Raw genomic sequence first — 13,896 nt, 5'->3', positions numbered from 1 at the left:
CAACAGTATTATCGCTAAGGCACTGGACTGGTACTCAGCTGTCATGGGGTCTATCTCCATATCTGTGATCAATTTCCTGTGTAATCATGTTTATATCTTTTGTTTTTCCTGGTACATAATTTTCAACATTGGAAAATAGGATATAACACAAAACATCCTACATAATTTACAGGAATATTGCGCCACGACTAATTACAAGGTGCTCAGATTTTAAAGTTGATGAACATTAGTATTTCTGTGCATAGATTTACTGGTAAAAGAAAATTATCCTGCAGGTATCAATTATGTGCAACACACTGGAACAGAATTAGCTTCAGTTCCTCTGGAGTTAATGACATACTCTAAGTTAAATCCTATCCTCAATGCCATGATTCAAAATAGTTTTTAGATAAATGAAGATAAGCCCTCAGGGCTCCTGTCTATGACAACTGATCCAGCATGCCTTCATATGCTTTTGCATCAAAGTCTGCTCCTAACAACTTCCAGAGCTCCAGTTTCAGCCTCTAAGAGAGCAGTTTTTGATGCTTTCAGAAGCAGCTGAATCTTTTTTTAGTCTGTAGTGGATTTACCTCTCCACATTATTTAAAAAAACCCTTCAGGAGTTATCACTATTCTGCTGCATCACACTGGCTGCTGAGTATGTGTACTGATGTACAAATTACTAAAAAGTCTTGGGTTGAAATAAGTTACTGCAAATGCACAGTAGCTGATTTTGAAACCACAACATCTCTACAATTTATTATTATTTTTACAAAATACCCAAAGTGATCAGACCATATTGTAAGTTACTGGCTTGCCAAAGGTTGTTTTAAAATCAAAACCATTTCTGAGTTACAGAAGTGCCAAAAACGATCTTGAACCAGGTTTGTTTGTTGTTTGTTTTTTTTTAAACCAACCCCCATCCAACAAAACAGTTGTATAACTTAAAACAGAAACAAGAGTTTGTGTTGGAAACTGTTTAAAAACCAACCCACCAAATCATGCTTGAGCAGAAGCCTTGTATGGCAAAGATTTAGCTTAGGGCAATTTAGTGCCAAGATATAGACCCTCTATGGGTTTATAATGGAAATACTGACACAACCTCAACTATAGTGATGCAAATGTGCCCTAAAACACTGTACTTGCTTTTATTAATAAAAGTGGTAGTGTTTACATTTGCAGGTATCTTACACTTCAGCATCACGATGAATACTGAGTAGAATGAGTTAAGTTTTGGCTGTAAGGTCAGAAGTTTCCAAACAGATGAATGAGACAGAAGTGAAAGTCCTCAATCATGAAAACAAGAAGTTCAAATAAATAAATAAAACAAAACTAGGAAATATGGGTAAGCATTAGGTTGGAATGGTTCAATTAACTGCAAATTATGGCCACTAAATTAGAGACAGAAGAAAACACAGTTACTTATTAAATAGCAAGCATTAAAGCTTTATGTTTTTGTATTTAAAAAAAAAAGAAAGCTGTTAAAAATAAGACTTGCATTTACCAGGCCACCAAACTGCATGGACTAATAAAGAGACTAACAAAGGCAATACTGAGACATTAAGACACACACACACACACACTCCATACTTGTGCAACTCAACCATATTCCAAACAATTGCCTTTTTCCTCACTTAAGAAAAAAAAAAAACTCCCCTAAACACTTCTGTTCATACAAAGCTTTAGGTTTCTTAAACTGTTGCTGTCTTATATAGCTCATTGTTATTATCTCTCCTTCTCATTATCAGAGGAAGAAGCCTTTTTTTTTTTTTTTTTTTTTTTTAATGGAGGTGCTTTGTTTCTCTCAGAGGAGAGATTACATTCCTCACACCACTACAGGTTTTCCCCACTTATAAATTTGGTGTTTACACCAACTCCTCCTAGGCTTAAAAAGATAAGGGTTGGCACTAAATTAAAAATTTTGGCTCCTGTAACTAAAATTAAGGCTCACAATGAATTTCCTTTCCACTATGCGTGTCCCATTTTTACCTAGTGGAAACACCAGCCCTTAACCTACAGGCACTGGATACATTCTGAAATTGTAGGGGCCTATTTTCGGTCATGTTCTCCTACAGTTCTACAAAGTTCAGGTGGCCACTTTCTAAACCTGTGAACAGGAAAGATCATTTTTAAAAGATGAGTAGCAACCGCAGCTGAAATTTTCTGACGATTTAGTGTCTTCCGGAAGATCACTAGTAAATTTGAATTAAGAGTGATGGGACAGTAACTCCAACACGTCCCTGCTCTTTACATGAAAATGGACTAGGCAATTAATTTTCATTTAAAAGTTTAGCCACAAAAGCAATGGAAACTCACAGTTCTGAACAGTTGCAGTTCTTAGTATTAGAAAGGCATCTGATACCTGAAGCAAATCTAGCTGCACAGACATCACTGACCACACCTAATTTTAATTTAAACTGGACCTCTTCCCAAAAAAGAAAGTTAACACAGTCTCTTGGGTGGAGGGAAGCTAGTGTGAAAGGCAGAGAGGCAAGTATTTTGGTGTTTGTTTTTTGTTTTGTTTTCTTTTTAAAGTCACTGCAGTAAGATCCAGATCAGTTTAGGGGTGTAAATGAAGGGGGAACAGGGGTGTTTGAGTAATATAGGCTAACACTGTTCTAGATGGGTTATTACAGCTGTAATTTCTGACTCTGTACAAATTGTACACGTAGGTTTAGACACATGAAAAAGTAACACACTCACAGAGACATAAAACACCTAGGTATAAAATATAAAGCAGTGTAGTAGTTACTAAAATTACATGCTCTCTTATTGCTACAGTGATTTTTGCTCTTTTTCTTTTTACTGTACCACATGTTGTTCTAAGCATATAATTTGCATAAATTATTCAAGTTTAAGAAAAATCCACACATCTTCACTTTAAGCTACTTATATAGTTAATATAAAACAAAAAGGTTCTAAAGTCTCTCTTTATTAAAAGAGAAATAAAAATGTCATTTGAAACTGGAATTCAGTGGCCAAATCCAAGGGCAGTGCACACCTTGTCATTCTGGTAGGAGTATGCCCACGCAGCAAGTGGAGGTTGGTGGGGTATTTGGCCCAGGCTAGAGATGGTTACCAGACCTGCATGATGCCCTATGTGTCTGTTATTGTTCTGGTTTTGTCTTTAGCAAAAAGGACTATGAATGACCAAAGACTAACATTTATAATTTGTAGCAAAATTTGGTTTATGTAGAAACAAGCCATGTTTTGCATTTGGATAGAGATTTAAATGAATTAAAGCTAAAAATTAAAAAGCATGATGCTGCAACATCTGGTCACTTGTTGAAGACCTCACTTTTAAAGTGGTTAAGTTTGCACAATTTGTACTTTTTTCTTTTTTTTTTCTTTTTTTCTTTTTTTTTTTTACTAAACAGTATTTTTCCTTCTTTTATAAACCAGAAAAACTAAACTACAGATAAATTTTCCCTACCTTGAGCTAATGCTGCAGATAGGGTTGACAAAGCTGTACAGCGCAATCAAACATACTTACATCTTAGCTCATTGTACAGGTACAGCCATAATCAAGGCACAAAGATCTTCTACAAGTTATTTTTTTTCAATAAAGTTGTACAAAATAATACATTTTACAGTCTGTACAAGAATAATAATCCAGCAGTAAAATAAAAAATGAGGGGAGGGAAGAAGAAAAAGAAGGGAAAGACTGTGAGGACTACAGTCCAGATAATGATTTTTATAGCAGACGGGATCATCAGTGGACAAACTGAAAACAGTGTGTGGTTAACTCTTTCTGCAATCACAGGCCATACGCAGTTCAATTCATAAATGTCCATGGTTGTCTTTAGACCACCAAGACTGGTTTTAAAAATACCCTTCTGAAAGGTAGCAGTTGGTTTTTGCACTGTCTAGGTCTGTTGTAGAATTGTCAGTATTTCCGTTCAAAGCCACATTACAGTCAGAGAACCAAACTCAAGTGTCTGTCTTCAAACTTGGTCTGTGACTTGGCACCTTCTTTAGTCTGATGCAGTGAATGATACAAAGTGGAGATCACGGGTTATATGATTATGCCCACAACAGTGCTAAATTACCTAAAGTTTTCTCTCCCCAATTTTTGTTTTATGTTTTAATTTTTTATCCCCAATTCTTTCAGGTGCTCCACATTCAGGGCTTTTAACTAATTAGGTTTTTTGGGTTTTTTTGTCTTTTCTTTTTTGTTAATAACAGTGTTAGGGAATCCTCATGGAAATGGCCTTTTAAGTGTTAGGGGCCATCTCAAACTGTCCGAGGGGTACAGAAGCAAGCTTAGAAGTGCTGCTATTGTCCAGCAAGGAGAAAAAGTTGAGGGGTGCAAATCAATGGGAGATTCAAACAGTTCTCTTCCACCCTATGTGGGCAAGGGTGTTTTTTTTTTCTTTTTTTAATAAGGATAAGGAGTCCAAAACACAGAAAAAAGTGCTCTCCATCACAACAACTCGTATTGGCGAAGGTGCATGCGCTGAATAATGTCCCGACAGTCATTGAAAACCCTCCGGATGTTCTCTGTATCCACTGCACATGTGAAGTGAGGATAGCAGTAGTGCCTTCCATCTCCACTTGCTGTGCTGATTCTCTGTTAAAAGTGAGAAAGAGATACCGGGTTAAAATAAAACTGACTGGGGAAAAACCCCCATGCTCTCAAAACTCAGATGAATGAAGGTTAAGATACGTATGTGTGAGTTGTGTTTTCAAAGGGTGTAACTAAGTGGCAATGGCCACAATTTTCACTCTCTCACCCAAAACATGACATTTAAAATGATCAGAATTATATGGTGAGAAGGTCACTGCATACTGGGGAATCTCAGCGTTGAACAAGAACTCAAGAAAGTGCTATTATTTATATGCAGCTTTGGTGAATTTAGCCACACAACTCCCAGTCAATTGTCCATGAAGAAAGTGGCATTTGCCTCCTTGTACAAGGCTTTTACCCTGCTTTACACTTACAAAAAGACTCCCTCAAAATTTTATTTTGCTCCATTTTAAAATGAGTCCACAATTTAATTGCCATGCTCACCATTACAAGTAATTATAATAATATTTTAAAAAATCTCTGTCTATTATAGCTTCAGCTGACCAGTAATGGGAAAGATAATATGAAAAGAACATTAATATTTTACAGATGATGCATCTTTTGATTAGTCTTTATCTTTAGAAATAATGCATGGAATAAAAATCTGGCTCCATTAATAACAGCAAGACTTCACTCATCATTCTATTTGAGGTTTCTTAATTCTCACCAATTCTTTTGCTATTTAATTATGTACTGTGTCAACAAACAAATATCCAAAGAGCAGCTAACAAACAGCAGTAAAGCTCTTAAACGTAACAGTGTTTTATGCAGTGTGGATGTTAAATACAAACACCACAAAACCTGACAGCATTTTGCAATAGTAGAAGGTGCGTAAGAGCTTATATTTGAGAACAATCACGTAAGAAATACTGAAAGAAAGGAAATACTTACAAGAAATTCGTCTCTAATAAAATACTTGGCCCTTGTAACTCTGGGATCCTCACCAGGCTCTGGTGTTGCTGATTAATAATAAAATAAGTATCTCATTAAAACAGATGTTTTTTGGTGACAGCACCTAAAAATCGTAACTTGTTCTGTTTTCTGCTCACATATGATAGAAACATACTTTGAAAAACTGACTATGAGATAAGACAAACCATAACATATTATTTAAAACAGCAAGATTTCAGGAGAACAAAGGAATATTACAGTGGCCATAGTACCAGGCATTTGGCAGGTTAGAGAAATGACCACAGATATGACTAGGAGGAGTCCAGAGGACATATTTGTGACCAGCTGTACTGTGGTCTACACCAGCAAAGTAACAGGATTTTGGCATGACGAAATTATTAATATATTAAATGTATAAAAGACAGGATTCTCCCATTGTTAATACCTAAAATTTAACATTACAGTTTGGCTGAAAGACAATGAAGATTACATCTATTTAAGAGTTTTCAAGTCTTAGCTGAAATTACCAAAACCACCACAAATGTGATTAACAAGGAAATGATAAATTGCTACTAAAACTTAAAAATCTTACCATCATCTGGTGTAGTGTAGCGAGCAAATTCTGGAAAGTAGTCTTCAATTTTAGATTTCCCTGCCAAAACTTTCTCTGCTAGCAAATCTTGTTTATTCAGGAAAAGAATTACTGAAATGGTCCGTAGCCACCTGTAGAAAATTGAAACCAAACACTCTGAGAGGGCACAGCTAGGATCATACAGCAAAAAGAAACTTAATCCAGTTCTGGAGACAACAGTCATATGACACACTATAATAATTTTGAAAGGTTCCTTTTACACCTGAATCCAATGGTGTAATTCCGGGTGTACACACCCCGAGTTCTGTTTGTGTGCTTCTAACGTGGGCAATGAAAGTTGCCCACTTTCTATTGCTAATCCAAATACATCAAATAGGTGAGCATAGCCACTTTTTAGTGTGCTACTCTAACACTGCTTTAATTACTTCAGCCTCCATATGGCAACTACCAATTTGTAACTCTCCAGAGTTTTCTTCAATTAGATGAGTGTATTAGACATTAATGTAACAGGTAGACAGCTGTGATCAAAGCCTTGGACTGTGCTGTGAGAAGCAAATAACACAGGCGAAGCACCACACAGCCGCTCGCTCACTTTCCCCCTCAGTGGGATGGAGGAAGAGGAAAGGAAGAATAAAAGCAAGAAAATTTGGGGGTCAAGATAAAAAAATATAAATAATAACTGTTTAATAAGTGAAGGGTAAGTGGAAGAGAGAAGAAAACAAACCAAAACAAGTGATGCAAAGGCACTCACTCACTGCCTCCCGTGGGTAGACCAACACCCAGCAAGATGGCTAACCCTCCTAAACCCCCCTCTTTTCCCTTTTATTGCTGAGCACGTTATATGGTATGGAATACCTCTTTGGTTAGTTTGGGTCATCTGCCCGCTTCTGTCCCCTCCCAACCTATTGCGCACCCCCAATCTATTCTCTGGAGGGGCAGAGTGAGAAACAGAGAAGGCCTTGATGCTCCGCAAACACTGTTCAGCAACAGCTACAACATTAGTGTGTTATCAGTATTGTTTTGGTCAAAATGTAAAACACGGCACCATATGAGCTGCTATGAAGAACATTAACTCTATCCTAGCCAGGCCCAGTACACAAGTCTTGACTATAGTATAAGATAGGATTACTAATTTATGTGATATGAACAATGAAACTTCAAATCACAGACCTGTTGTTCCAGATACTCTTGAAGAGGTTTAGTGCTTCTTGAAGCCGATTGGTCTGATTGTCCTCTCGTATAACCATGTTGTAGCTACTGCTCGCCACCACGAATATGATAGCAGTCACATCTAAATCAAGAAATACCCATTAGTTAATACCAAACTTCAGGAGAAATATCCAGGAATCCCAAAGTTCAATAAAAAGCTGCCAGACTTTCAGCTTCATGAAGAGAACAGGCTGGAATGCTATTGCTTACAGCTTTCTAAGTACCAGAAATAAAAAAAGAAAGTAAAGAAACCATTAAAAGATAGGAAAGGCAGGCCACAGAACAGAAGCTGACAGAAAACGTAGAAAAGAAAGGAATAGAAGCAAGAGAGAGAAACTGAAGAAAGCTAAGAGGAGAATTTAAAGAAGAGTTAAAAGGTGTAAAGAAATTTAGAAAGCAACTCTGAGCTATCAAGAAAGGACAGGGAGGCCCTTGGGGGAAGACCTCAGGACAAATGGCACTTTTGATCTGCGTGAATAGTAATAATAAAAATAGTAGATTACTGTGAATTCATGGTTAATTGCTCTAGTCCTCCTATAGGGTACTATACTGCTTAGAGTCCCCTATCTCTTTCCTGGGAGATATTCCCAGGATCACAGAATCCGGAACTCTGTGTTTCTGTGTTGCTCCAGACCCCTTACACCGACTTCCAGGCTCATCTACCTCAGACATCAACAGCAGAAGAGATGAGTCAGATCATGAGGTAACAGGAAGGAGCAGAGGTAAAACCTAAACAAATCTGTTATTAATAGCACAGAAGAAAGTACTGCACAGTAGTTCCACACATACATAAAGTGTTCAGGTGACACTCTGACAGTAACTGTAACAAAATACGATGAATTCTAAGTCGCATTCTACTTTATCCATTCTGTAGGATCTCATTATAACTTTTTGACAAAAAGACAGACTTTTGCATAGCTTCATAAATATTTTGTCCAAACAACAAAGAAAAAGACACAAATATTTTCACCAACTCTAGTTTTAAGAAAACTTGTGTGGAGAAAGGTTTAACATCTAAACAGAGATACAGAGTAAAATAAACAGCTGTAGTGAAGGTACATGCAACACTTCAGGATACACACAAAACTACCTAATTTAAATTGTATGGGAGTTAAGAATATAATCACCTGAACTAAACTGATGGGGACATCTGTGTGAAGACTCCAGATCTTACAAAATGCCTGCAGACGTTTCAGGTCTTACTTGTACCTAGGCTGGTGCTATGTTAGCATTCTAAGGAATCTAGCTTATATGCAGGTTACTTAAATGAGAGTATTTGTTTATATGTTTTCAGTAAGGGCCTTCCCCTTAGGACTGTTTTTCAATAAATTATTTTAATATGCATGGCTCCCTAGAAAAGAGCAGATTTATAAACTCCCTCATAAACCTTTTCGACAGGGCATTTTGGGGCTACACTATACAATGCTGTAGTATATTACATACTGTATGCGACACCATGTCGAACAAGACTAATGTTCCCCACAATCTCATACTGCGTTAATGGGGCAGTGCTGATTCGGAAAGAAGCACCCATGACATGGCAATGTGGCTGCAATTATGTGCAAAAATATGATATTCTGATTTTATGCATATATTAATTATCCTGTAATTGTATATTTTGTATAGGCACAAACATGTAAACCTTCACTTGGAAGACAGAATGTATCTTGGAATTTAACACTCTGGCTGGCAAATAGCTGGCAAATAATGCACAAACCCATCATCAAAAAAACCTAATTAAATGAAGCGAGGGAAGCTGAAGAAAATGGACAAGCTATGTTAAGTTATCAAATTGGAGTTCCTTTCCAGCTACATTCTCCCTAAAGATATTCTATGCAGTTATAGAAGTTTACATGTCAAGAAAAATTCCATCCCGCATGACTGTTCAGATAATTCCTTATCAGGCTACATGGAAAAGATGGCTTTCACGCAGTGAGAAAATTAAGATTGGGCATTACAATTTTGCAGAGAACTATTTTATAAAACAAACATAAATTCTAATCATACCATTAAAACACTGGATCCATTTTCGGCGTTCATCTCGTTGCCCTCCAACATCAAACATACTAAGAAAAAAAAACATAAATCGAGTCAGAATACATTTTGTGTTTGGGTTTTTTTTTCCCCAAATGCAAACAGAAAATGTAAGAAATTTTAGGACTTCTGTGTGATAGAAGCTAAAAGGAATCGAGGATTATGAGAACCTGAACAGGTAACGGTCCACCAACATATGCACGCAGAGCTTTCATCACAAAATATCATTATGTTTACTTTCACTAACACCTACACTTGAAGGTAAGAAATTGTGGTGTATGTACATTGCAGATTCATCTTCACCCTTACAAGCTAAGACATTAAAAAAGGTCCGACAACAATTCATTTGCTGAAACAAGTATCACAGATCTAAAGTCAACAAGACCAGACTAAAACTCAGCAGTTTTTGTTCGGGTCAAGCAATCTTTCTAACCTGGGACAGTAAAGAGAACGTGTATTTTCTGTTACTTATATATGTACAAAGTTTTTGGTCAAATATTTCACTATATAAACTAGCAATGAATCAAATACTCAGAAAAGGCATTAGTAAAAATAGATTTAAAGCATTTTATTCTTTGCGATTTAAAATAAAAGCAGAAAATTGCACACCAATTTGCATTTCTTTTAAAAGCCAGACTACTAAAGTAAAAACATCATAAAATACTTGCTTTCTATTAAACATCACCTTGAGAAATACAGTATTCTCAATGACTATATAGTGGACTGTCCTCCAATTTACCCTGGTATTTGTCTACATTGTATTAAAAAGGGGGGGGGAGTGGGGGGGAGAAAAGAAAAAAATAAGAATACTTACTGAAAATTTACTTTATCCACCTGAAACTTGGTTTCAAAAATTCCTGATGTCAAAACTCTGCATCTGAGAAGATCCTAGAGCATAAAGGAAAAGTCACTGATTCAACACAGATACTTCGTAATTCTTCATATATCCAGCAACAGAAATAAAAACCTTTTACCCAGTGCTGACAGTGTACGCTGTACTGCAAAAACAAGGAACAGAGCATTATGAAACTGCATTTAAGGTTTTGATCTTGAGCATGTGTGCACACATATGCGTGTGCTCAACATTTAAAGTACTTATATTTTCACAAGCAGGTTGTACGTGCCAAGCGTGGAATACGAGGAAACATTTACAGGCCACTTAAAGCAAACGCAAGTGTTCAGAACAGTGCAGACCCATCCCTAGAGATTAGATGATGCATTCACAGATTTCAGTGGGATTGTGGCACACAACAGGATCTTTAAATTACCACCAAATAATTCCCAACCCCAGAAGATAGATCTCTCCCCCAACTGTTCAATGCTTGGCTATTAAAAGAAGTGTCTAGGTCTCAGAATTTTCCATTTTTTCCTTCAAAGAACTGAGAGCTCAACCACTTAAATCTCATAAGAATTGGGCTTTTCAAAGATAAAATTTCAAATTTCCTGTAGAGACAAAAACGATAATCAGAAGTTGTAAGCTACAAACAAGTGAAATTGTTACAAGCGCTACAAAATCCTATTAAAACCAAACTGTATTGGCTTTTATTTACTGTGTATTGCAAACCTGTGACAGCCATATACAGTGCCTAGTGGGTAACTGATCTAGAAGAACCTAATCTGCGTAGGCTGCAGACTGAGTACACAGTCCAAATATAACTACAAAATACCACTTCGAATTCAATTAAAGGTTCTAGAATTTAGGACTTCAAGTTTTGGTGTTCTTCAGAACGGGTCTAAATAGCAGATAAATTGTAACGTTTGCAGCAGACCCTTAGCCTCCAATATAAAACTGATACTTGTTTTGAAGTTTCATATCTGAAGATTAGTTGCTCCAAATCTCAAATACAATAACCTATATTTTTAATATTTTGTTTCTTGAAAATAGAATGATTTCAGTGATAAGAAAGCCTCATTTATAAGAACCCTCAGATTTTTAAAAGGATGAATGATTAATTTATTCTTGACAACTTTAAAGGATACAAACTGCTATCCTCATCAATACTGTCTGTGAAAGTTTTGGGACATTAATATGTTTTTTTGGTTATTTGTCCTATAAAAGTACGCTAGATGCCTAACTGCATTATTTATGAGCAGAAAGTTAGGAATATACATGTGATTTTGGATTAGGGATTTGGTCCTAAAAAGATCGTCAGATAATCTGTAACAAAATGAAAAGTACAATTCCTATTCTGATAAAAAAATAAAATCTTCTAACAAGGTTATTTTTACAAAATCTGGTTTACAGTGGGAGCCAGTGGGGCTGAGAAGATACCAATCAACTTTGCATCAAAGAAAGTGCATGACGGTTATTCAGCAAGGAGGGCAAAACATTATAAATTACTCATTCAAATGGCTATTTGAGTTTTACTGCCACAGAAGCATGATGTAAGTCTTGAATCTAGGCAGATTTTTATTTCACAGTACATTTACATGTATAAACATAATCTCAATCCAAATGACAAAGTAATTTTTACTGGAACACTAAATATGTACAGTACATGGTAATATCTGTATTAGTGCCACAAATGGCAATTAGAAAATTAATGAGACAGTTATCCTCAAAGATGGAGAGGGCAGATAAATCGTGTAATTTCTTAATGAAACTTTCCTTACCTGGTCAGACGGTGTATACTCATTTTGTTTGACTATGTCAATCTTGTCTAGAAAACTGGGGAAAGAAAAAGAGTAACTTCTTATTCTCAAATTAGACAAACTATGTAACGCTTTAGTAACTGACAGGTTCCCAGATAAGAGTTGTTATATTTTAATGCACTCAGATTCACAAAATGCTGAATACACTTAAATTGCTCAACATACATGTGCTAGTATTTAAAACATGCACTTCCTAGCACCACCCAGCAGAGGGCCAAATCCACAGTTTTATTAATCAAGTCTGGTAATCTCATTCCAACCCCCTCCCACTCTGCTCCCTCCGCTAACAGACATACAAGTAGTTTAATTTCGGTAATTTATTCATATAAATTGTACAATATAATCTGCTACCGCTAACAGTAAAGCAATGACTCAAATAAATTGCCTACATGTAATTCTCCTGAAATTAAGGTGAATATTTTTAAAAAATTTATTGTCACTATAATTCTTTTAATAAATGAAATCCCTAAACCAATTTCATTACAAGTTCAGTTAAGTGAGAAGGAATACTGATTTTTCTGTCAATTGTTGGTACCAGTTTTTCAGTTTACTTTCTGGAGAAGCAGCAGTAGTAGGCCAAATAGATATAAAAAGATCTATTTTATTCAAATTCATTAGGCATTACCTAAAGAGGATATCCTGGAGTCTTTAAAATGTTTTTACCAACTAACTGTAACCTCCTAATTATCTTTCACTTCAACTCAAAGAGCAAAAATCTCAAGGAACCAATTTGTTAACTCTGTTTTATTGCGTTACTATGAGACTCGAAGACGTAGCAAACCAGCAGCTTCAGGATACAGATTTTATGCTAGTCGCACCCCCAGTCACGTTGTCCAACACCAAGCATGCAGCAGGGCTGCACCGTGCTCAGACACATTCCATTTCAGTATTATTAGGAGATCTAGCAATGCTTCTACAGTTAACTTTACCTGTAATATTAATGATTAATCACAGCCTGAAAACCAATATACTTTAAGTTTCCTTTTAAATTCCTTTGCATTAATTCTTTATGCAGCAGAAAGCACAAAGAAAAGGTGAGTTTTCCCTTTCAACCCCTACACATAGGTAGGTACACTGAAAGTGCATTAATTACGGTCGCAGGCAACAAGTTAAAGGGGGGGAAAAGGTAGCCACGTCCCAGATTTGCAAATCGGAAACCAAACCCCATTAAAATCAGCAAGGGTCTTAGCCCTCAGTTTCAGCCCCTGCTTCGTAACTGACTTTCTAAAACACCTAATGAAAAGCAGGGGAAAGAGGAAAAATAATTGTACATTTTAACAGTGGCTTCAGTGTAAAGCCCTTTTTCACCAGGAACTAGATGACCATCCTGTTTCAGAGACAAATGAAAAGTAATTTTTGTTTAGTCTGAATTACAGAATTTTAAACACATTAAAATGTATCTAGTAAACATGTTACTAGAAACATGAGACAAAGCGTAAAGATAAATTTCCATCACGAAAGGTGATGTGGAGACAGATATACAAGGATAAAATTGATGACAAAATGTCTACTGCAATTTGCAAGCTGGATTTTTTCCTCATTTCTTCCAGGCTGTTAAGTAAATTTTTTGTTTTTTTAATCCAAAGAAAAAGAAGTAAAGCTCTTTGTTCAGTACACAGAGGATGTTAAATACGTACAACAATCATGAATTCCAACTAGTACGAGTGTTGCCACATTATATTCTCTCCTAAGACCACAGTTTCAGAATCATGTGGCAATTTCACAAGTTGAAGGATGCTTGAAAAATGTTCAGAACATAACATATTCATAAAGATTTAAAGGTGATTACTACAATGACCCAGCCTTTCTGTACTGAACTTATCTGAGCATAACATTTTATGCAAGGTCCCACAAGAGGTGGATTTTTGGGTTTGGTTGGTTTTTTTGGTTTTTTTTGTTTGTTTGTTTGTTTTTTTGTTTTTAAACACTCTGCTAATCAGCTTAATGGATTTTGGAAACTGACAATTAGAAA

General features: G+C 36.1%; 1 protein-coding gene across 3 annotated transcripts in view; it reads right to left on the bottom strand.

Annotated features, from left to right (window-relative positions):
- Nucleotides 1-2,602: 2,602 nt before the first annotated feature.
- The window catches only part of GNAS (GNAS complex locus), a 159,627-nt gene continuing 148,333 nt past the window's right edge, over nt 2,603-13,896 (bottom strand). For all 3 annotated transcript variants that reach the window (XM_050907048.1, XM_050907050.1, XM_050907049.1), the window contains 7 exons: nt 11,886-11,940; nt 10,087-10,160; nt 9,246-9,304; nt 7,200-7,320; nt 6,030-6,160; nt 5,438-5,505; nt 2,603-4,549 (listed from right to left, as the gene is read on the bottom strand). In XM_050907048.1, coding sequence (XP_050763005.1) covers nt 4,403-4,549; nt 5,438-5,505; nt 6,030-6,160; nt 7,200-7,320; nt 9,246-9,304; nt 10,087-10,160; nt 11,886-11,940 — 655 coding nt within the window. In that variant the 3' untranslated portion in view covers nt 2,603-4,402. The remainder of the gene's footprint in view (nt 4,550-5,437; nt 5,506-6,029; nt 6,161-7,199; nt 7,321-9,245; nt 9,305-10,086; nt 10,161-11,885; nt 11,941-13,896) is intronic.

Source organism: Gymnogyps californianus, chromosome 17, assembly GCF_018139145.2.
Source record: "Gymnogyps californianus isolate 813 chromosome 17, ASM1813914v2, whole genome shotgun sequence".
Taxonomy (NCBI): domain Eukaryota; kingdom Metazoa; phylum Chordata; class Aves; order Accipitriformes; family Cathartidae; genus Gymnogyps; species Gymnogyps californianus.
This window is presented reverse-complemented; position numbering and strand designations above follow the sequence as displayed.